Below are 26,091 nucleotides of genomic sequence, written 5' to 3'. Positions count from 1 at the left end.
CTTAAAAAGAAACTAAAACTTAAAAAGGCGTCGCAAAATTCTAAAGCACCTAAATCTTAGTCTAAAGAAAAAGCACTTAAGGAATTCTACGGCAAAGCCTAAAAATCTAGGAGTAAAAATAACTATAGCAAAAACTAAGTTTAAAATTAAATATGAGCTAAAAAATACAAATATTACGCTACAACGATTAAAAAGGGACAAAATATAAAAATATACAAAAAGTTGTAAAAAGTACAATTTTTATAAAAATATTATTTTTATATTTTTTATTTAATAAAACTACTAATTTTACAATTTAATTAAACTAATTAATACTAAATAAAACAAATTAAATAAAAAGTAAATCTTAAAATAAAACTAATAATAATAATAATAATAATTAGGTTTAAATAATAATTATAATTAATAATAAACCGTAATTAATGCTGAATTAGGGCTTCCTGTCGCCTGTCAGATACCCTCCGCGAGTTGCGGTAATTAATGAAGAAAACCCCGCGAGTCGCGGGGTTCAGAATTTCAGCTGACAGGTTTTATCTTCAACGCGTTTTTCTTTATTTATTTATTTATTTTATTTTCTGTTTTTAATTTTTATATAAATAAAAGATATTAAAATTAAACTTATATTTTTATAAACTAAAATAAAAATAAAGAAACTTATAAAACTTAAATATTTAACAAAATCTTAAAAAAAAAAATACTTATATTTTTTTTTTTCTTTTTATATTTTTGAATAATTAAAACATATTTTTACAAAAACGAATTTTTAATAGAAGTAAGCTAAAAATCTTTTTTTTTTATATTAGCGTTGCGCTTCCGGCTTTTAAGATAGTTCCCCGGCAGCGGCGCCAAAAATACTTGATGTTATGCGAGGTGTATATAAAATAGTTATTAATTTTAGCAGAAAACACTATTAAATACGATACAATTTTACACAAGATATTTATTTATTTATAGAATGGATATACTTAAACCTTGCTACAACACTTATAGGCAGTGTACCTAATCGTACAGTAGTGTAGTTTTTAGTAAGTCCGGTTCGTTCCACAGGGAAATCTTTAAACAAAGCTCAACACTATATTAGTTTACTTTTATTAAAAATACAAATATATATATAAGTAATATTATTATTATAAAGGGGGGTTTTTACCGTTTAATGACCGGTTTGTCGATTTTAAGACTTTAGTCGCAGTTAAAACCTAATGTAAAATATAAAATAAATACAAGACTTAAATTAAAGCGTAAAGTAAATAACGATAATGAAATTGCGAATAATAAAAGTGCGATAAAATAAACTTGCGATAATTAAAAAGTACGATAATTAAAAGTGCGATTAAATAACAATAAATAAAAGTGCGATAATTAGAAGTGCAATTAAATATAAAATAAAGGAAATTAAATATGAAATAAAAGAATTATGCTTATTTAAACTTCCGTAATCATGATGTTTGACGTGTTGATTTTAGTTTTATGCCCATGGGTTAATTGTCCTTTGTCCTGGATTATTTAATATGTCCGTCTGGTTTTTGTCCATAACAGTCCATCAGTCATAAATATAAAGTGCGAGTGTCCTCATCAAATTATTCTTATACCCGAAGTTAAATATTCCAACTAATTGGGGATTCGAATTGTAACAAGGTTTTAATACTTTGTTTAATGAATACACCAGGTTATCGACTGCGTGTAAACCAAGGTTTTACTACTTTGTTAACAATTACACCAATTACCCTTGAATGTAATTTCACCCCTGTTTTAATTATTCTAGTGGCTATTAATCCATTCCCGTGTCCGGTTAAATGAACGATTATTCGTACATATAAATACCCCGCCCATCGTGTCCGATCGAGTGTATATGGTAATTTATAGGGACGCCCAATTGTAAATCTTTATATTAACATTAACAAACTATCATTTAGTTAAACAAATATAAAGCCCATTAATAGCCCATAGTCTAATTTCCACAAGTGTCGTTCTTTTGTCCAAACCCCAATTATGGTACAAAGCCCAATTACCCAATTTTAGTAATTAGCCCAACATCATGATTACTTCGTTTTAAATAAGCATAATAATAACTTAGCTACGAGACATTAATATAAAAAGGTTGAACATAACTTACAATGATTAAAAATAGCGTAGCGTTACACGGACAGAATTTCGACTTACACCCTTACAATATTCGCTAACATACCCTTATTATTAGAATTATAATTAAAATTAAAATTAAAATATAAATTATATATATATATATCGTATAGATAGAGAGATGAGAGAAATAGAATATGAAAAATGATCAGAATTCGGTTTGCTTTATAGCCAGAGTTGATTTTTGGGGCTCCGCGACTCGCGGCAAAATCCTCTTCAAATTCCGCGAGTCGCGGAGAATGTATTTACAGCTCACACCCTTGGAGTTTCTCTGCCGACGGTTTTATAATATATATATATAATATATATATAATTAATATAATTAATTATATATTATATTATATTTATATGCATAGTTAACTTGTAATTTTTAGTCCGTTGCGTCGAGCGTTAAGAGTTGACTCTGGTCCCGGTTCCGGATTTTCGAACGTCCTTGCGTACAATTTTATATTTTGTACTTTGCGTTTTGAATCTTGTACTCTTGTAATTTCGAGACGTTTCTTATCAATAATTGGAACCTTTTTGATTGTCTTTTGTACTTTTGAGCTTTTTGGTCGTTTGCGTCTTCAATTCGTCGAATCTGTCTTTTGTCTTCACCTTTTATTATTTAAACGAATATCTCTTGTAAATAGAACAATTGCAACTAAAAGCTTGTCTTTCTTGAGGAATAATGCTATGAAATATATGTTCGTTTTCAGCATTATCAGAGACATATATGTAACGATTATCGTTGTAAAGACATTTAATGTATATATATCATATTAAGAGATATTCATACATGATAATATAATAATTTAAAATCTTATTTGATATTATAAACATTGGGTTAACAACATTTAACAAGATCGTTAACATAAAGGTTTCAAAACAACACTTACATGTAACGACTAACGATGACTTAACGACTCAGTTAAAATGTATATACATGTAGTGTTTTAATATGTATTTATACACTTTTGAAAGACTTCAATACACTTATCAAAATACTTCTACTTAACAAAAATGCTTACAATTACATCCTCGTTCAGTTTCATCAACAATTCTACTCGTATGCACCCGTATTCGTACTCGTACAATACACAGCTTTTAGATGTATGTACTATTGGTCTATACACTCCAATGATCAGCTCTTAGCAGCCCATGTGAGTCACCTAACACATGTGGGAACCATCATTTGGCAACTAGCATGAAATATCTCATAAAATTACAAAAATATGAGTAATCATTCATGACTTATTTACATGAAAACAAAATTACATATCCTTTATATCTAATCCATACACCAACGACCAAAAACACCTACAAACACTTTCATTCTTCAATTTTCTTCATCTAATTGATCTCTCTCAAGTTCTATCTTCAAGTTCTAAGTGTTCTTCATATATTCTACAAGTTCTAGTTACATAAAATCAAGAATACTTTCAAGTTTGCTAGCTCACTTCCAATCTTGTAAGGTGATCATCCAACCTCAAGAAATCTTTATTTCTTACAGTAGGTTATCATTCTAATACAAGGTAATAATCATATTCAAACTTTGGTTCAATTTCTATAACTATAACAATCTTATTTCAAGTGATGATCTTACTTGAACTTGTTTTCGTGTCATGATTTTGCTTCAAGAACTTCGAGTCATCCAAGGATCCATTGAAGCTAGATCCATTTTTCTCTTTTCCAGTATGTTTATCCAAGGAACTTAAGGTAGTATTGATGTTCATAACATCATTCGATTCATACATATAAAGCTATCTTATTCGAAGGTTTAAACTTGTAATCACTAGAACATAGTTTAGTTAATTCTAAACTTGTTCGCAAACAAAAGTTAATCCTTCTAACTTGACTTTTAAAATCAACTAAACACATGTTCTATATCTATATGATATGCTAACTTAATGATTTAAAACCTGGAAACACGAAAAACACCGTAAAACCGGATTTACGCCGTCGTAGTAACACCGCGGGCTGTTTTGGGTTAGTTAATTAAAAACTATGATAAACTTTGATTTAAAAGTTGTTATTCTGAGAAAATGATTTTTATTATGAACATGAAACTATATCCAAAAATTATGGTTAAACTCAAAGTGGAAGTATGTTTTCTAAAATGGTCATCTAGACGTCGTTCTTTCGACTGAAATGACTACCTTTACAAAAACGACTTGTAATTTATTTTTCCGACTATAAACCTATACTTTTCTGTTTAGATTCATAAAATAGAGTTCAATATGAAACCATAGCAATTTGATTCACTCAAAATGGATTTAAAATGAAGAAGTTATGGGTAAAACAAGATTGGATAATTTTTCTCATTTTAGCTACGTGAAAATTGGTAACAAAAATATTCCAACCATAACTTAATCAACTTGTATTGTATATTATGTAATCTTGAGATACCATAGACACGTATACAATGTTTCGACCTATCATGTCCACATCTATATATATTTCGGAACAACCATAGACACTCTATATGTGAATGTTGGAGTTAGCTATACAGGGTTGAGGTTGATTCCAAAATATATATAGTTTGAGTTGTGATCAATACTGAGATACGTATACACTGGGTCGTGGATTGATTCAAGATAATATTTATCGATTTATTTCTGTACATCTAACTGTGGACAACTAGTTGTAGGTTACTAACGAGGACAGCTGACTTAATAAACTTAAAACATCAAAATATATTAAAAGTGTTGTAAATATATTTTGAACATACTTTGATATATATGTATATATTGTTATAGGTTCGTGAATCAACCAGTGGCCAAGTCTTACTTCCCGACGAAGTAAAAATCTGTGAAAGTGAGTTATAGTCCCACTTTTAAAATCTAATATTTTTGGGATGAGAATACATGCAGGTTTTATAAATGATTTACAAAATAGACACAAGTACGTGAAACTACATTCTATGGTTGAATTATCAAAATCGAATATGCCCCTTGTTATTAAGTCTGGTAATCTAAGAATTAGGGAACAGACACCCTAATTGACGCGAATCCTAAAGATAGATCTATCGGGCCCAACAAGCCCCATCCAAAGTACCGGATGCTTTAGTACTTCGAAATTTATATCATATCCGAAGGGTGTCCCGGAATGATGGGGATATTCTTATATATGCATCTTGTTAATGTCGGTTACCAGGTGTTCACCATATGAATGATTTTTATCTCTATGTATGGGATGTATATTGAAATATGAAATCTTGTGGTCTATTATTATGATTTTATATATATAGGTTAAACCTATAACTCACCAACATTTTTGTTGACGTTTTAAGCATGTTTATTCTCAGGTGATTATTAAGAGCTTCCGCTGTCGCATACTTAAATAAGGACGAGATTTGGAGTCCATGCTTGTATGATATTGTGTAAAAACTGCATTCAAGAAACTTATTTTGTTGTAACATATTTGTATTGTAAACCATTATGTAATGGTCGTGTGTAAACAGGATATTTTAGATTATCATTATTTGATAATCTACGTAAAGCTTTTTAAACCTTTATTGATGAAATAAAGGTTATGGTTTGTTTTAAAATGAATGCAGTCTTTGAAAAACGTCTCATATAGAGGTCAAAACCTCGCAACGAAATCAATTAATATGGAACGTTTTTAATCAATAAGAACGGGACATTTCAGTCAGATGCGCCGCATCTGGGACAGATGCGCCGCATCTGGCTTGGATGCGCCGCATCCATCTCAGATGCGCCGCATCTGTTGCTATTTTGGCCCAGAAGTCTTCATGCTCCGCATCTGAAACTGTCGGGAGTTATTTGGTGTAAAGATGCGCCGCATCTAAGAGAGATGCGCCGCATTTGGACCTGTTTCAGTGGTTTCGGGCTGTTTTACGCATTCGATCTTCGTTTTAACTCTGTTTTCGCTGTTGGTCTTCATTTATTCATTCACAATGGACTTTTTACAAATGTACATGAATTACAATACATACATATAACAATTACATACAAATGGAACAACATTGGATCGAAATAACAACAATAAACATGTATAATTTTGGCGTTATCAAAATCCCCACACTTAAACCTTGCTTGTCCTCAAGCAAGACTTACAAGAAATCGAAATTTACTACAGTAAACACACTTATTTAAATGAGAACACAAAAAAAAATGGGACTCACACTCTCTCGATATAATACACAAGACACACAAGTTATTTAGTAACACAATAACTCATGCTATATGGAAATCACACTCGGGTCAAAATATATCACACTCACACTTATTTCACACACGAATCAAACTCACGCGTTTTGAGTACACACACCTTTGGAGTACACACGCGAAATGAAATCACGCCAAAGTCGAAAGGTGGGTTTTAAAGTCCACATTTCTTGAAAATTTGGATCCTTAGGGAAATTAGGACCTTTTGCTAAAAACCTTTTATGTTTTGAAAATTATTCATGTTAGTTTTTACACTAATCAAGTTTTCCGGTTTTAACCTCAAAGTCCGGTTGAGGGTAACTGAAAACCGAAGCCTCAGTCGGCACTTAGCAAGCTACTCGCCCCCATGATTGAAGTATCATGGAACTTGAAACCGGATGTCCTAAAAATGGTTTTACACAATATAGTTCATAAAATAGCATAAGTTTTAGAAGAAACTATATCATGTCCAAATATCATCGGTGAACCATGAGTTTGCACACCTCAATTTGTTATGGCATATGTATGTTAACCGCGGTCAACATAGATGCGGTTGATCTTTACGGAGATCATCCATCTGGGGATTAGATTCATTAGTCTTAAAAGCTAATTTGCACTGTGCCCCCCCATTGTACGAGACAGATCCATCTCATGGTTAGGATAAGTCTGACCACCAAAAACCCTGTTTGATGCTGAGGTGAGGTGGATTTCCAGCCGATGATAGAGATGACTTTTCAAGATTTTTCGTCAACCTACAGCTGTTCTGGACTACGACTTCTAACATAAGTTAGCAAGTGTGTCATATTGGAAGACTTGACTTCCATCACAATCATTACATGGATGAGCATTGGATTAGATTGTTAGAACAACAAATTACTTGATGACTTTCATTTCATCCAGAATGTGGTATAGCATGATGATTATATCTTTTATATGACAAACTCAATCATTTGGTTGTTTCTTAATTTGTTTTGTGATAATAATTTCGGTGTATACACCTAGTTTTAAAATCTACAAATTTTAAACAAAATTTGAATTTATGAAGATAAAAGTTTAAAAATTTTCACCATTTTAAGCCTTTTTAACTAAAATCAAAAACACGAAAGAATTTATAACTTCCTCCCCACACTTGAGTTCATGTATCGTCCTCGTTACAAGAAATCAGAAAAATTTAAATTCAAGAGGGTCAAAGAGTGTAAGAGAGTTTATTACTTTCAAGGTTTAAAACCGAAGTTCACGGGATGATGGCGCTGAACTGAATGCCAGCATAAGAACATCATCCGCTTCTTGCAACCACAAAACAATCACCAATCAATTATGTGCTGAACTTACTGCCAGTCTTTGTAAAACTGCAGCATATAGCACAATGCTCACCTGTAGCAATTCAAACAAAGGTACCATACGATTCACACAAAAAAAATGGGGGTGTACTCCATGTACTAAAAACCCCACTTACAATTATCTAAATTATTCAAATCACAATTATCCAAAATATTATCTAGTTATTACACACCAAACTTGAAAAGAAATTGTTTTTGAAATAAACCAACATCAACCAAACCTGTCACACATCAGGAAAAATTACGTCATCCTCAGAAAAATCCCCAAAATGAGTTACTTGGGCCAGCTCCACCTTCGATTTGATTTCCCGCGTCGTCGTCCTGAAATATTGAGGGGTTGTACCCCTGATAAGTTCCTTGAGCAGGGACGACCGCAGTGTCTTCAGTAGGCGGGTTAGGAGGAGGAGGATAAGGCGCAGGATATGGATCACCCATTCGAACCCAAGGATCGTATGCAGGCCAAGGAGAGGGGGTATAGTTAGCGGGATCTGCAGCGTATGACACTGTCTGTTCATGTATCCAATTAAGCTGATTTTGCTGCCCCGCTTGAGTATACCATGTTCGATCATTCGCAACATCAATGTAATGTTGCATCTCCCTGTTACCTGCATCGTAGTGATCAATTACCTTTTGGGTGTTTTGATCACTATGGAGTCGCATATCTGAAAACTGGCGCGCCATGTAAGCCTCCCAATCATTTCCCGGACCCGAACTACTTCCAACATTCGGCTGTGGATCTGGTTGCTGTTGGGGTTGTTCTGGTTGCCTGTTCACGGGATCCTCATACCTAGTTAGAAGGCCGTTCGACCCTCTCATCAAAATGTTCGCCCTTGTATAACTCACTCTATCAAAGGCAATCATATGTTTCTCCTCTAACCCACTTGTGTTGATTCGAAAATGTTCGGCAATCCTGGTTACAAAATGGCCGCCCATGATTGGTGTAATCTTTTTCCTTTCTTCGAGGAGGAAAGTGAGAATCATTCGTGGGATATGAACATGGGAGTGATCCATTATCGCGTGAATGTACCATATATCCAAGTTGGTGACTTTTTCACTACTGTCTTTTCGACAGTTTATGGTACTTGAAATGAATCATTGGACGCATCGGTGCTCGTAGGTACGTAGCTTGCTACAAGTCTGCTTGCTTGCACTATATGCGGTATTGCTCATGTCCACCCATGCTTCTGAATGATTAAAAGAAGAAACATAGTATATACACTGATTAAAGTAATTTTGCATCAGTTGATGTGGCAACCCTTCATAAATATCCAACGCCTTCACAAATTGCAGCAGCGTTAATGTCCTGTCTTGCCCTCCAAGACGAAATCTCATAAATGTACCTGATGTTGGTGACGTGTAATCAACCCTAAGTGAACCAACGAATTCTTTGACTAAAAGTGGATACACTTTTTCTTGCATTCTGAACAGGTTTTCCCAAGCATATATTCGATGTCCGTGATACGTTACTCGGAAAAGGTTGCAAAAATTTTGATATTCGCCGGCTTCCTCTAATGGTGTCCAATCGATATATTTCCCCGGATATACATCTTTGTGAAGAAGTGCCTTCATCCGTTCATGGTATTCCGGATGCCTCAAAACTGCATTGATCCATGGATCCGGAGTGGTTAATCCACGGACATTTAACTGCCGGTTATCAATATCCATTTCTTCCTCTTCAGCAGCATGTTCTTCTTCACTTGTATCCTCATCTACAATTGCTGGGGCTTTTTGCTTCTTTGATTTTGGGTTTGATGATGATGCTCTAGTCTACAAAAACACAACAAAACTAAACAAACAAAATAACAAACCAAGTTGATTAGCATTAAAGAATTTCAAAACATCTTTCATATTGTACCTAGCGAAAACCATGTGGATATGTTAAGTTCCAATTAAATCTCAATGTTTATGTTAACCAATATCTTAACATGGTATGAACTATTTTCACTCTTAGCAAACATGAACTAGTATGCCAATTGATTCAAATCACTTTACAAGTATAATCATACATAGCATGCTTCATTTCACCAAACACTTGCAATGTCATAACATATGGAACCATAGGCATTCATCAAAAACATGTTAAACAATATGCAATCAATGGTTTTCATACATTTAGAACATTAAATTCATCTCAAGTCAACAACTTCATCAAAATGCTTAATCATATAATCCTTAACTTATATAATAATTACTTTCAAATCGAAATAACACCAAGTTAAGGTTCACATGTGTTTACCATAAGTAATGATTTGCATAACTTCAACTTAGAACACTTACTAGTTAACAAAAGTCAAAATCCCTAATTCAAGAACCCTAAAATTCAATAATTTGTGTGTTCGTGTAATTTAACAAAGGTTCATGCGATTTTGTTAATGTATACTAGTAATCAAACTTCAAAATATCTCAATTGAATAATTTAATGGCCAAAAGTCCGAAACCCCTAAATTCATGAAGAACCCTAATTTCCAAAGTAAAGATTTAATCAAATAATCATGAAATTAGAGCATGAATAAGGATTAGTAGCAACAATTTAAGCATATAATGACCAAAACATGAACATTCAAACATCCTCACACTAAGAACAAGCTAAATCTGATTTTTAGAGTGAAGAACACAAGAATCATGAAGTGTTTAGGATTAATCTTACCTTTCTCATGTTGATATTCGGATTTGATGCTCAAAGATGGGATTAATCGGTTCAATTAGTGAGTAGAGATTGAAATTTTGAGAGAGAATGAGATGGAATTCGGAGTAGTAGGTGAAAAAATGAGAAAAAATGATAAACTCCCGTATTTGTGCAAAAAAAATGGGCAGAATCCAACATACAGACACAGATGCGGCGCATCTGTAGCAGATGCGGCGCATCTGGCTCAGATGCGGCGCATCTGAAGCAGATGCGGCGCATCAGATGGTCCAAACGCGGCGCATGACCCTTTCTCGGCGCATTCAAAGTTCACGGGATTTTTCTTTTCTGCAGATGCGGCGCATCTGCACCTGTTGCACCAGCTTTTGACGTTTTTTTCGCGTTTTAAACATTTCGGAAGGTCCCTAAACAACTTGGTTCGTATAATAACTTAGAAATCACTCAAAACACTCAAATATATTAAAATACGTACACGAGTGGGACTATATACATGTTGTGAAGTTTAACGAGTCGTTCACGCGACTCCGTCCCAAGCTAATTAGCGTTGGGGAATAGGGTGATGTTATCTCGAACCGTGGTGTCCACTCCATCGAAATAGAGTTTCAAGCGATGACCATTCACCTTGAAGGTATTTCCGTTTCCAAACAACTCAACATATCCTGATGGGAATGCTTGTTTCACCAAATAAGGTCCCGTCCATCGGGACTTCAACTTTCCGGCAGAAAATTTAAACCGTGAGTTAAAAACCAAAACCTTATCACCGGTTTTAAATTCTTTCACTTCTTTCAATCGGGCATCATGCCACCTTTTCGTTTTCTCCTTATACGAGCTCGAATTCTCGTACGCTTCTAACCTCAACTCTTCCAATTCATGCAATTGCATGAATCGGTTTTCACCAGCCTTTTCCATGTCTAAATTACAAAGTTTTAATGCCCAGTATGCTCTATGTTCCACTTCAACCGGAAGATGGCATGCTTTACCGTATACAAGTCTAAATGGTGTGGTACCGATTGGTGTTTTAAAAGCAGTCCTAAAGGCCCACAACGCATCATCCAACTTGCGTTGCCAAATCTTAGGGTTGTTATCAACCGTCTTCTCAAGTATGCGTTTCAAGGCACGATTTGTGTTCTCCACTTGACCACTCGTTTGCGGGTGGTACGGAGTAGAGAAACGATGAGTTACGCCATACTTCTTCAACACCTTTTCAAGAAGGTTGTTGGCAAAATGAGTTCCTCGATCGGATATGAGCGCTTTTGGGATTCCAAAGCGCGAGAAAAGATTTTTCAAGAAGTTCACCACCACCCTAGCATCATTCGTAGGTAAGGCTTTTGCTTCAGCCCACTTAGATACATAGTCAACGGCTACTAGGATGTATTTGCACTTATGGGAACTTGGAAATGGTCCCATGAAATCGATTCCCCAAATATCAAAGATTTCACAAACTTGGATGCCGGTTTGAGGCATCTCATCCTTTTTCGTGATGTTACCCGTTCGTTGGCATGCATTGCAAGTCCGAACAAAATTATGGGCATCTTTAAAGATCGTGGGCCAATAAAAGCCCGAGTCAAGGATTTTTCTTGCGGTGTGGTTTGGTCCGAAATGACCGCCGGTGGGCCCTTGATGGCAATGCTCGAGAATTTGTTGAGCCTCTTTTCCGTACACACAACGGCGAATCATTTGATCTGCACCCACACGGAATAGGTCGGGATGTTCCCAGAAATAGGACTTCAAATCCGCAAAGAATTTCTTCTTTTGTTGATAAGAAAGTCCTTTTTGAAGAATGCTTGAAGCAAGATAGTTTGCAAAATGGGCAAACCATGGGATTTCAGATTCCTTGTCAACCCTCATTAGAGATTCGTCCGGAAATGTGTCCTTGATGATTGTATCATCGAGTTTATCTAATTCGGGGTTTTCAAGTCGGGATAAATGATCGGCGGCTAGATTCTCGGCTCCTTTCTTATCACGTATCTCAATGTCAAACTCTTGAAGTAGAAGAACCCAACGTATGAGACGATGTTTTGCATCTAGTTTCGAGAATAAGTACCTAAGAGCCGAATGATCCGTGTAAACAATGGTTTTGGACAACACCAAATATGACCGAAATTTATCAAACGCATAAACAACCGCTAGGAGCTCTTTTTCCGTGGTGGTGTAATTAATTTGAGCCCCCGTTAGCGTTTTGCTTGCATAATAAATTGGAAGAAAATGATTATCGGGTCGTTGTCCTAAGACAGCACCTAAGGCATAGTCACTTGCGTCACACATTAGCTCAAATGGCATACTCCAATCCGGAGATACGATAATGGGAGCTTGTGTGAGTTTTGACTTTAGAATCGAGAATGCATTTTCGCAATTAGAATCAAAGTCAAATGGAGCATCCTTTTCAAGAAGCTTGGTCAATGGGCGGGCGATTTTAGAAAAATCTTTGATAAATCGCCTATAGAATCCCGCGTGACCAAGAAAGCTTCTAATTGCCTTGACATTCGTTGGTATAGGTAGCTTAGAGATAACTTCAATTTTAGCTTTATCTACCTCTATTCCCGCACGAGATATTTTGTGACCAAGTACAATGCCCTCCTTCACCATGAAGTGGCATTTTTCCCAATTCAGGACCAAATTTGCTTTCTCACATCGGATAAGCATACGTTCAAGGTTAAAAAGACACGATTCAAAGGAGTCTCCAAACATGGAAAAGTCATCCATGAAGACTTCCATACAATCCTCTACCATATCATCAAAAATTGCCATCATGCACCTTTGAAAGGTTCCGGGTGCATTGCATAAACCAAATGGCATGCGGCGATAGGCAAAGGTCCCAAAAGGACAAGTGAATGTGGTCTTTTCTTGGTCGTTGGGATCAATTGGAATTTGGAAGTAACCGGAGAAACCATCTAGAAAGCAATAGTATTCTTTCCCCGCTAATCGTTCAATCATTTGATCAATAAAAGGTAACGGGAAATGATCTTTTCTAGTGGCCTCATTGAGACGCCTGTAATCAATACAGACTCTCCAGCCGGTAACCGTTCTAGTTAGAACGAGTTCGTCTTTTTCATTTACAATAACGGTTGTACCCCCCTTTTTGGGTACTACTTGTACTGGACTAACCCAAGGACCATCGGAGATGGGGTAGATTAACCCGGCGTCAAGAAGCTTGACTACCTCCTTTTTAACAACCTCTTTCATGTTGGGATTTAGCCTGCGTTGTCTTTGTACTACTGGTTTGAAGTCATTTTCAAGGAGAATTTTATGTGTACAATAAGACGGGTTTATCCCTGGAATGTCGGTCGTTTTCCAGGCTATAGCCTTTTTGTGGGTTTTCAAAACAGAGATTAACCTTTTCTTCTCGTTACCGGAAAGATGTGAAGCAATAATTACTGGCAATTGAGATGTACCTTCGAGGTAAGCATACTCCAAGTGTTTGGGTAGCTCCTTAAGCTCTAGTACGGGTGGTTCTTCCAAGGAATTCTTTATTCGGAATCTATCTTTATTTCCGATATCTTCAAATGATTCTTCTTCCTTAGGAAACTCTTCTTTCATGGTCTCATCATCCGTGACCGCTTTCATCAACTCATCAAAATCATCATCAATATTGAAATATTGATTTTCACTCACCGGGGCAAACCCCGAGGTATCAATTTCAAGTAGCTCCTGTAATTCATTCTCAACACAAAAGTTTATAACATCAATTTAAAAACAAGAGTCATCGGTGGAAGTGGGTCTTTTCATAGCTTTGTCAATATTACAAACTATTCTCTCGTCTCCCACACCTAGACTTAATTTTTCTTTTTGGACATTAATGATAGCATCTGCAGTGTTAAGGAAAGGACGTCCTAAAATGATAGGAACTTTTGTGTCCTCTTGCATTTCTAGAATAACAAAGTCGACTGGAAAGACAAGTGAGCCAACTTTTACAAGAATATCCTCGGCTATACCTATGGGAGTATCAAATGATTGGTTTGCTAATCGAATACCCATCCGGGTTGGTTTCAAATCTCCTAAGTCAAGTTTCAAGTATAACGAGTAAGGCATTAGGTTAACACTTGCACCTAGGTCGGCTAGTGCATCATACACTACCGAATCACCCATCATACATGGTATGATAAAACTACCCGGATCTCCCAATTTTGGAGGTACATTTTGCTTTTTCAAGATGGCCGAACACTCCTCATGGAGGAATGTGGCAGATACTTCTTGGTATTTTCCTTTCGAGGATATGAGATCTTTCAAAAACTTCCCGTAATGGGGCATACCCTTAAGAACCTCTGCGAGTGGCATGTTAATGCTGATTTGCTTGATCATATCCGCAAATTTCTGATATTAGCTCGCGAGTCTGTCTTTCTTCAACGCTTTTGGGTATGGAATAGGTGCCTTGTACACCTTCACTGGTGGTTCTTCACTTTTCTTCGATATGACCTCCGGTGGATCACCTTTCTCTTGCTCTTTTTCAATATGCTCATCTATATCAGCAGGCTCCTGCAAAACAGAAGGAGACAAGGGAACTTCCGGGGACTTAAGGGTCTCTGGGTTAGTAGTTAAACCGCTTCTAGTGGTTATAGCATTTACATGCTCATTCCTTGTTTGATTGTTACTAGGATTCACTTGAGTATTTGAGGGGAGAGCACCAGGTGGTCTCTCTGCTAGTAACTGTGAGATCCTTCCAACATCCCTTTCTAAGTTTTGAATCGTAGCTTGTTGATTGCGAATTTGCTGAGTTTGAATTTCTGCATTTTGTTCGTGTTTAACCATAAAATCTCTCAACAGATCTTCTAAACCGGATTTCTTCTTAGGTTGTGGTTGTATAAGTGCTTGTGGTTGTGCTTGTGGTTGATTGTGTTGGAAATTATTTTGGTAATTTCGTGGCGGTTGATTACGATTGTTTAGATGATTGTAACCCGGTGGTGTATTTCTTTGATTTTGATTCTGGAAATTTCGGTTATTTTGGTAACCTGCATTCCCTCCGTGGTAGTTGTTGTTTGAACTTGAAGGTCCTCCTATTTGATAACTGTTGACATGAGGATATTTCCAGTTATTTGCTTCAACCGCCGGAAAGTCGTCAAAATTCATCTCACCTTTTCGCATGTAACCTAGGAAATTTGCTTGCTCTTCCATCGTCGTTTGGTCGCAATCTCGTGTGAGATGGGGACCTTGGCACAACTCGCACCCTACCCTGATAGCGTGCATTTCTTTAGTTACCTTCTCGATTTGCCTTGCTTGATTTGCCAATTGAACTTTTAATGCAGCGACTTCATCGTTGCTTTCGACATTAGCAACTGTTGACGATCTAGAGAATTCCATCTCCTGATGCCAATTATGAGAATGGGCTGCTATATCGGCAATTATCGTGTGAGCGTCTTCGGGCATTTTTTTCATGATTGATCCTCCTGCTGCAACATCTATATCCTTCCGGGTAGCCACATTGACTCCTTTATAGAAAATTTGGACTTTTTGGAATGTATTCAACCCGTGTTGAGGACATACCCTAAGCATTTTATTAAATCGGGTCCAAGCTTCATAAAGAGTCTCGTTAGACTTTTGCTTGAAGTGATTTATGTCACTTTGCAATTTTGCTGCTTTCGAAGCGGGGAAGAATTCTGACAAAAATTTGTCCATCATATCATTCCAGTTTTCAATATAACCTTCCGGTAATGAGTCTAGCCAATCTCTTGCATCATCCTTTAGGGACCATGGAAATATTTTTAGACATGCAACTTCATCGGAGACATCTTTGATTTTGAAAAGCTTGCAAATGCTTACAAACTTACGAAGATGCTCGTTAGCATCCTCATTTGGGGCTCCACCGAATTGACATGTATTAGTCACCATGTGGAGAAATTGTCCCTTTATTTCAAAACCATCAGTCATCGTAGGTTGAACAATTGCGTGGCCTTGTCCTGTCCTTGTTGCCTTCATCAAAGCATCCATCGTTTGATTTGTAGCAGTCATCTCTTCCTCTTCTTTAATGACTGGCTCAATGATTGGTTGAACAATTGGTTCAGAGTTAGAATCTAACGAAAGTGATTCTAAACCTTGAGCAAGAGATTCTACTTCTTGAGCTCTTAAGCATTCGTGAAGTTCTCTTTCAGGTTCAGGATATGAAGGAATTAAATTAGAGTTGGAAGAACGTAGATTCATGCACTAATGCCTATCCTGCAATCACAACACCACAAACAAACCAATTGCAAAAATACAAGCTTACAATAAAAAGTAACTTTTCTAGGAATTGAATTCCTACAAAAGGATTGAATAATTCAAAGTTTATTAAAATCTTTTAACAAAACCGCTCCCCGGCAGCGGCGCCAAAAAGTTGATGTGTCAAGACGTAACCTTTAAAATGTAGACAATATGCTTAATAATTAACACATAATACAGGCAACTAAAACCCGATCATGTAGTAACTAGCAAGTAAATTGACCAGTTCGATCCACAGGGAGAAGTTTGTTTAAATGATTTTACCACGATTAATTATTCTAAAAAGGGGGTTTATATTTGAAGTTGTGTTTTTGTTTAACGAAACAGTAAATAAATATAATGAATGACAATAATGAGAATGCGGTGTTTACTTCTATGCTTGATAGATGACAGGGATTGTTCTTTTATAATTAAAACCGTTATGCGATAGTTACAATAGAGTAGTTTATATCAATTTCACAATATCTATAAACTTAAGAACTATGTTTAATCAACAGGATTCTTTCTTGGTTAAATTCACATAAAACCTAGTTTACTAAGATCACTCTAAGTAAACTACATGATTGTAAAACCTAAATATCATCCAATTACCATCCTATATTCACATATAGGTGTCTAGATCACTAGGTGTTGAAGTACAAATTATAGCCTTTGATAAATTCACATAAATCAAGTCATAACTCGTATAATTGAACTAGAATATAAAGATAGTTACAACAATGGATTTCTTGAAAGAACATGGTGATTTAGATTGATTAACTAACTAGATTCAACCCAGTTAAACTCACGTGAAACCTTAATTACAACAATCACTTGAGGTAATTTCATAACTATGTTGCTTTGGAACTTATTCAATTACCGAATTAAACACATAACAAAATCACTTAAGTGTATGTATCTAATCGTCTAGATTACTAGATGTATTGAAGTATAGATTGTTTTCCTAGTTAACTCACATTAATAGGTTGCAATCTATATAATTGAAGTAATGATCTAAACATGCATAACAATGGTTCTTACGGTTGAACTAGATAATTAAATCAATCAAACATATGTATAACTAGCATAACATCAAAGTATAGAACAATCCCAAGCCATAAATCTTACATTGAAGCAAACACACAAGGCTTTTAGCCTAACATAATCATAGTAGAACTAATGAAACAGTAAATACAAGTTGAATTCATGTTAAAAAGATATAGAACAATAGTACCAATTGCGATAAACGATCCTAGCTTAATATTGATGTTGAAAGAGTAGAGATTAACTTGCAGCCTTCCTTTGGACCTTGAAAATCGTCTTAAAACTGGGGGAGAACGTAGTAGTGAAGGTTCTCTCAAGTAAGTAACCATTTGCCTCATTAAATAGCCTAAAAAGTTAGGTATTTTGGCCAGAAAGTGACCAGATGCGCCGCATCTCTTTACGTTCAGTAGATTCCAGCTCGATTCTGCACTCAGGACTTTCGGCAGAGGGTCAGATGCGCCGCATCTGGGACAGATGCGCCGCATCTGGCTTGGATGCGCCGCATCCATCTCAGATGCGCCGCATCTGTTGCTATTTTGGCCCAGAAGTCTTCATGCTCCGCATCTGAAACTGTCGGGAGTTATTTGGTGTAAAGATGCGCCGCATCTAAGAGAGATGCGCCGCATTTGGACCTATTTCAGTGGTTTCGGGCTGTTTTACGCATTCGATCTTCGTTTTAACTCTGTTTTCGCTGTTGGTCTTCATTTATTCATTCACAATGGACTTTTTACAAATGTACATGAATTACAATACATACGTATAACAATTACATACAAATGGAACAACATTGGATCGAAATAACGACAATAAACATGTATAATTTTGGCGTTATCAGGTGCAATATAATATGCGTCCTATGTTTCGGATTATACAAGTTTGTGCTCATTTAAATGCGGTAAGCGCGCTTAACTGTATGCGCGTTGAGGCGTCTTATTAGGTCTAATAATCTTTCAAATTATCATGTCACTACATATTTGATATTTAATAGACATACCTGATGTTGAGCTGGACCTTTTTTAGGTGGCTTTGACGCCATCATCGCAATTCCAGCTCGCGTAGGAAACTTGATCAAACCATGTGCGGTAGAATGTATTGCACCAAACTTCTGTAAGGACGGGCATCCCAGCAGCGCGTCGTAGTCAGACGACGCGCACACGACACTAAACTTTACCTTTTCTGTCCGCGCTTTCCTCTTGTCTTCATCATCCTCGAGCTGAAGTTTGACCTCTAAGGTCCCTATGGCCTACGTAGGGTTGCCTGAGAGTCCTCGAAACCTTTCATTTGAAGGTTTTAAGCTCTACCTTAGCCTGTATGAGAGTTCATCCTAACAATGTTCAAACATGATATTGGCGCTACTGCCAGTATCTACACATAGTCGTTTAATTGTACGTCCACACTCAGGCAGATATCCAACAACTATTACAGGGTCACACTTAGCCCCCTAATCCCCGATAGAGGGGAAAACGACCCGCAGGTTTTTCCATGAATGCAGGGTCTTTTGCTCCGCCTCTGTGTGCTCTCCCGTGAAAACGTGAACCACTTTATCTTGCACCTTCGCCTTTCTTTCATCACGTTCTTCTTTACGCGATCTTTCCTTGTGATCTTTTAAATGTTGAAGCTCTCCCCGTTTTAAGTATGCGACCACCTTGTCCGTCAGCGCCTTGCATCTGTTCGTCTCATGACCGTAGTCATCATGGAAATCACAGAACTTGGATTTTTCTCGCCTCGCGTACTCGAACATGCGCGCCGATCGTCCAAAGGTCTGAGATATTGGTTCTGTTGTGAGGATTTCCTTTAGACTTTTCGCTAGACTTCTGATGAGCATTTGATTATTTTTCATGTTCCTGTTCCGCTGATTGTTACTGCCGTGATGTTCTTGAGTATGCCCACGGTGGTTATCGTTGCTATGATGATAGGGACCGGAATCTTGATACCCTTTTTGGGAGTTGTGGGGATAGCGTCCTCCTCCGGGTGAATTGTGGTCGTCACGTCTCCCATAGCCACTCCCGTATCTCGAGTAGCGTACAGTATCTTCGGCTGCGTGCAGGTGTTCGTGTGCTTCCCTAATATTTTTTGCCAATGTCTCTGGTGGCCTCTTCCGCAACTTCTGCCATAATTGCAAGTGTCGCTCTCTAGAAATTCCGTGGATGAATCCTAATACTTTCTGTGATTTGGCCAAGTTAGGGATACACACCACCTCCCGACTATACCTGTCAATAAACTGTCCCATAGACTCTTCACATCCTTGTTTGATATCATGACATTCGACATGTGTCCTTCTAGATGCCCTCATGTTGTGAAATTTAAGTAGAAAGCGCTCCCTCATATCGGTGTAGCAAATGATGAGGGGCACATGCAAGTTGTTGAACCATGACGCGATTCCTTCCAGGAAGGGAGGGAATTCCGCACACTTGGTCTCATCAACCCATCGTTGATTATGGGATATGCCTTCGTATTTGTGTAGGAAATCGTCGGGATCTGAAAGCCCATCATAGTATCCCAGCGTGAGAGGGAGTACTGGCAATGGTGTGGCAATGTAGTTTAGTATGTGAGGCGCGAACTTTTCAAAAGTAGGCGCGGTTTCAAATGATGACTTAACATTGCTCCCCTTCATTCCTGCATATAGGTTCTTGACCATCTGCTCTGCTTTCTCTGTTTGTTCGAAGTCTTTAATCATATTGTCCGGCGCAACCTTCATCACTGATTAAATCAAGTTCGCTTGATTTTGCGCACGCTCTTCACATGTTTGGGTGTTTGGCTAGGAATCGGACACCATAGGGATAGGTGTTTGTCGAGGTACATAGACTGTTAGGTTTGGGCGCGACTTTGTTGGTGGAGTCATTTGGTACAACCCTGAACTAAGTTGAGTGCTCTGGATGTTCAGTTCCTGCGTGTGAAAGCCCATCTTTTGCAAAGCTTCTAATGCGCTGCCGATGTGGTTGGCGAGCGCGAGTTAATACTTGAGAACACAGTGGTGGTACTTCGCACCGACGATCCAGATGCGTCGCCGACCACGGTATTGGTCGAGTAGTCTTCGGAGTTTTGAAACCTTGTACTGGAGTCTCCGGGGAAAGAGGGAGAGGAGCTCCCGTTGACAATACACCCGCACCGCTAATTGTTCGTGCGTCCGCCGCTTAGGACACTCGTGGCGCCTTAGGTCGTACCAAAATGGCTTTCGAAACTTCCGGCTGGCTCGTCATTTCTTTTGCTCTACTCTAATCACCCGGGACTGAAACACACACACAAAAAAGAATATGATGTAATGAACTTTTAAGGAAAAATGTTTTAACAAAACCTCTTAACTAAGAGTCCCCACAGATGGCGCCATTTGATTAAGCATAAAAATTTCAAGGGATTCGGTCTATGCAAGATCAACAAATGGAGGGGATTTAAGGGTTCTTTGAGTTTAACTCTTCGGTCCGGAGCACCGTGAGTAACCCTAGTACAAGATGATGATCTCAGAAAGGGTGGTTAAACATGACCCACCATCATTAGGGTTAGCCGGCATTGATGGCTCAGGGACGGTGTTAGGATTTATGTTCAAAGAACGTTACCTGAAACCGTAAAGAGTGTGAAGTGTGTGTTCCGGTTGCGCGTTTAAGATCGGTAATTAACAAGTCTCTTAAGGACGAGTATGAATTATATGTTGAGAGGATAGTTTTCTTTCTTGAGAGTGAATATTGTGATATATGTCGTCGGTTTTCAGCTAGAGTTACGCCTATTTATACGTGTAAGTTTTTGTCCCTTAGTGTCACGTAAGGGGACAAAAAGACATACTAGTGCCACGCTGTTTTGCTCTTGTCCTTCCATGTTACCTATAACTCTATAAGTAAGCTTTATTAATATAATTAGCATTTTTTGGTTACAGGTTCCTCAAGTGGGTGTCATTTACTGGTCCTTATGCCTATACTCTCGAGTGATTCATATATCGTTTTGTGATGGTTTGTCAAGTGTGATTCCATCTTATACAGCAGGGCAAAGGGTAATGGTTGAAAAGATGGTGATAGAAGACTGCAAGTCAATGAAGGAGATATTTGCAACTATAGTAGAGAACGACAATGGATGTCAATATGGTACTATCTCTGACCAAGGAACTGGTGCTACTCGTTCAATTCCACGACTTGGAAACGTTACTGCTCATAAACCATCAAACCTAAAGATAATGCATATCAGTAATTGTGACAGTTTGGAATATATATTCACATTTTCCACACTTGAAAGCCTTAAGAAACTCAAAGAGATAAGAATAAAATGTTGCAAGGCATTGAAAGTGATTGTGAGGAAAGAAGAAGAAGAAAGAAAGGAAAGTGCATCTCGTAAGGTTGTTGTGGTGTTTCCATGTCTGGAAGTAATTGAACTGCTCTCTCTGTCAAACCTTGAAGATTTCTTCTCGGGGATAATAGAATTCCAATGGCCACTTTTGAATGATTTTTACGTTGAAGGATGCCCCAAAATTACTGCTTTCACACGTACTAAGTCAATAGCTCCGAGGCTCAAGTACGTGAAACATCCAATCTTTGGTAAATTAACTCCTGAACATTATAACTTCTATATGACGGCTGCTGCTTTACCTCGGGTACGGTTTTATTTATCATGCATTATGTAACTATGAAATTGTTCCATCTTTCATTAATAATCATTTTTATTACATATATGTTTGTGCAGATCACATCCCCGAATTTAGAGAGTACGACCTCTGGCCCTACAATTTCAAATGATGAGAAACCTCCCTCTTTACAGGATATTAAAGAGTTAAATGTGGAAAACGCAAGCAGCAAAGTGATCGTAGCATCCAACGAGTTGCTACAACTGCAAAATCTCCAAAAGATTCACGCAAAGACGTGTAAAAGGGCATATACGATTTTTGAAGTAGAATTGGAAGTGACGCATAGTGAATTTAACAACGAATCACAAACAACTGTTGTGGAGCTTCCGAAGCTAAGAGAAGTGCACTTGGAAGAACTGAGAAGTTTGCAATATTTATGGAAGAGCAATCAGTGGAGACAACTTGAGTTACCCAACCTAACAAGACTTTCTATTCACAATTGCAGAATTTTACGACATGTAATTACAACTTCGATGGTTGGTAGTCTCATGCAACTCCAAGAGCTACATGTCACTGGTTGTATATGTATGCGTGAAATTGTTATTGAAGATGATGACTCTCGGAGAAAAGTGTTGCCAAGTCTGAAGTCCTTAAAACTTGAACATCTTAGATATTTAAAAGGATTTTGCCTAAGGGAAAAGGATTTTGTGTTGCCATCATTGAGTACCTTGGTAATCAAAGAATGTCCGGAACTATCAGTTTTCACCAACGGGTTTGTGGTTGCTCCAGAGCTAAAAGTAGTAGAGACAAATAAAGGCTTGATTAATTTAGGGGAACAAGACATCGACTCCTTTATAATCACCAATAAACAACAACAACAAAAAAAAGGTATTTCATTAACTGAAAAAAAAATCATATATGTTTATTTAGTTTTTGATCCATTATACTCCGTAACAAATTAACACGACGTTATAAGGATTGATTATATATGATAATGTTGTAAGTTGGTAAAAGAATATGCAGTTGAAATGTAAAAGGGGAAACGATAAAGTGGAAAAGGAAGACTTTATTTCTCTCTCCTTCAAATGTAAAATGTGATTACTAGTAAAAGGCTATCCTCTGCTCTCTTTGTTTACGAGCATGTTTGTTGAAGTTTTTTTTTTTTTTTTTTTTAGAGCTTTTAACTTTTATGAAAAAGCTCCTACTTAATAAAAAGCTCTCTTTGATTAAAGAGATTATAGCTTTTTGAAGTGGCAAAAAGCTCATTTTTTAACGCTATATTCACAAGCCTACGTTTTATAACACTGGGTATCCCATGTAACACCCAACTACATATTCCTTTTATTTACTTGAACGTTATTTTTTGGATAACTCATCATTATATTACTTGCACACAAAAACACGATTGATCATATGAATCTCAAACTGAAAATTGGGGAGTCTCAATTCTCTATTGTTTATCTTTATTATCATATTACTAGTATACTAGTATACTAGTATATAGTACATAAATATATACATGTCAATTTATTATTTATTACTAGTATATAGTATATAAATTCACATGATTTGAATATCGTTGTAACATTTACAAGCTTAACATTAATTGTTTTTTTTTTCTCGTGTACATTTTTGTCATTTTATCATTATTTTTAACGGCTTCAGCTATTTACCAAACACATAAATATATCAAAAAGGTTTTAGCTACCAGCTTCTACCTACCATCTTTTCAGCTACCAGCTAGCTTCCAGCTAGTTTTGCTAAAATGCTCTACATCGATAGATACTGATGAAAACAAAGGCCACTTAGGGTATGTTTGGCAATACTAGCTCGTAGCTGGAGTTGAAAGCTGGTAGCTGGTACTCGGAGCTTTTTAAATATATTAGATGTTTAAGAAAGTAGATGAAGCAGTTAAAAAATGATAATGGACACAAATAAAAAAGCACTTAATCATAAATTAAATCATGGATCCCTCACTCTCGTTCTCTTTTTCTTTTAGTCAACTGCATTTACTCTTATCTTTTGAAGAACTTTTTGTCAACTTTATTTTTGTTCATATGTTCAAAAGCATTTATTCCATCCTTTCTGGTTCAAGTGTTCACATGCTTAGAAGTTTGACCAAAATCACACTTTTTAACCCCCACACATACACCATTTTTAAAAACTGGAATAGAACCTTCACAACCAACCCTAATTCTTTTTTTGTCATTTTTTATAGAAACTAAATTTCTTCTTGTTTCAATTGCGTGCAAGTCAACATATTGCTTTACCTCATCAGTATACCAAACTCTTGGCCAAGAAAGAAGAAAGTCTTACTAAGATCTTTACCTTGCATCTCTTGTTGTTTCAGATCCTTAGGTTTTTTCTTCCTAATGTCATCCTCATCTCCAGAATCAAAGTCATCATTGTTTAACTCATAAATTGACTCATTAACTTCAGTGTTTTCAGTTTCAACATTTTCTTCATGATCAGAACCCATAAACTCCACATCTTTATCAACACTGAACTTAAAGTGTTGCATATCAACCTCAACATCTTCAATATCATTATCATGTAAATAGTCATCATCCTCACTGTCAGTTCAGGTCATCCTCATTCTGATCTTCACCCTCATTCTGATCTTCACACTCATTCTGTTCTTCACTATCACTATCACGCTCATTATCATTTGGATCACTCTCACTAGCATCACTGTGCAGCTCATTCTGTTGGAAATTATGAAGTGGGTCACTATCATTGATTACTTGACTTTCTTGAGTGTATCCATCAACAATAAAAGTACGACTGACTACACCACTATCCTTTAACAACAACAACTTCTTTGGACTCAATGAACCGGTTGTTTTTTTGTTGATTTCTTACTCATAACAGGTGAAGTTTCTTCATCGGCAATCTCTTCTAACACAAATTGAACTTTACCAGTTGGACTCCTAAATGAGTTTACTTTGGGTTTCATACGATGTTCAGTGTAGACACTAATTACCTTAACTTCCTTTACAAACTTACTCAAGTGTCTAATATCCTCATCACTTCCTAAAGGTTCCAATCCATAATCCAGAGCAAATTCAGTCTTTAAAAAGTGAAATATTATGACATCGTGACCATTATAACCTATATCCTGAATAATATCACCTAGTTCATGATATGAAAAGAAGTCTGTATCGAGGGCATCAATGTAGGTTACCTTTCCATCTATATATTTCCTTCCAGGAGCATCAGTGAACTTACCACCATGATGAAAATTTATAGTAAACAAAGTAGTTGTATGTTCTGCAAAACATAAACAAAATTTAGGTTACAAAATTAAATTCAACTACTATAATAAAAATACGATTAATGGTGTAATACTTACCATATAGCTGATCAATATCGTAGTGAACATCTGGTTCACGAATTTCATAGAACTTTGTTACCATTGTTGTAAACCAAAGAAAAAAATTAGGGCTAGAATTGGGGGAGGTGAGAATGGCGATTAATCACACACAAATGGGGTATTTGAATGATGTGAAACTCACACTTGTCGCCCCTCAATAATTAAAAGACTGAAATACCTTCACGTGAGAGGCACAAAATCAAGGTTAACAGAATCTTTAAACGGCTTGTAGACAGAAGGACGACATGGGTTACATAATTGAAGTTTAGGGACGAACTCAGCAAAAAAAGAAAGATTATGGACAACCCATGAAGGTTGAGAACAAGTTGAGGAACGACGAGCGTAGTTTTATCATATAATTATACAAAAGACGGGTAACTCGATGACGTAAAACTTTTCTGTACTTCAAGTTTATATTGTTATCAAATTCAAAATTTTACTTTATATCTTTATTCGATAATTTTATTCAAATTAGGAGAGTTTTTATAATTTCTAAATTCTAAGCCGTAGATTGAGAACTAATTCATATATTCGTTTGTATACGTGTGTTTATGTTTACGATCAAACATATGTTATCAATGACATGAACAAGAACATACATACTTAAATTTTATCTGTTCTTTCAGTTTATTCACATGCTTATCCTCGTAGCATAAGGCCAGAATGGTCATTTCAAAAATGGCCCCAAA

The 26,091-nt window shown here is 36.6% G+C and overlaps 1 protein-coding gene across 1 annotated transcript in view; it reads left to right on the top strand.

The window, feature by feature from the left end:
- Nucleotides 1–23,278, top strand: part of LOC139855227 (uncharacterized) — a 143,495-nt gene extending 120,217 nt beyond the window's left edge. The window contains exons 4-6 of the mRNA XM_071844465.1: nt 21,866–22,059; nt 22,149–22,917; nt 23,205–23,278. Of these exons, the coding sequence (XP_071700566.1) occupies nt 21,866–22,059; nt 22,149–22,917; nt 23,205–23,278 (1,037 nt within the window). The remainder of the gene's footprint in view (nt 1–21,865; nt 22,060–22,148; nt 22,918–23,204) is intronic.
- The last annotated feature ends 2,813 nt before the right edge of the window (nt 23,279–26,091 follow it).

Source organism: Rutidosis leptorrhynchoides, chromosome 6, assembly GCF_046630445.1.
Source record: "Rutidosis leptorrhynchoides isolate AG116_Rl617_1_P2 chromosome 6, CSIRO_AGI_Rlap_v1, whole genome shotgun sequence".
Taxonomy (NCBI): domain Eukaryota; kingdom Viridiplantae; phylum Streptophyta; class Magnoliopsida; order Asterales; family Asteraceae; genus Rutidosis; species Rutidosis leptorrhynchoides.
The sequence above is the reverse complement of the archived record's forward strand: the minus strand, read 5'-3'. Positions and strand labels throughout refer to the sequence as shown.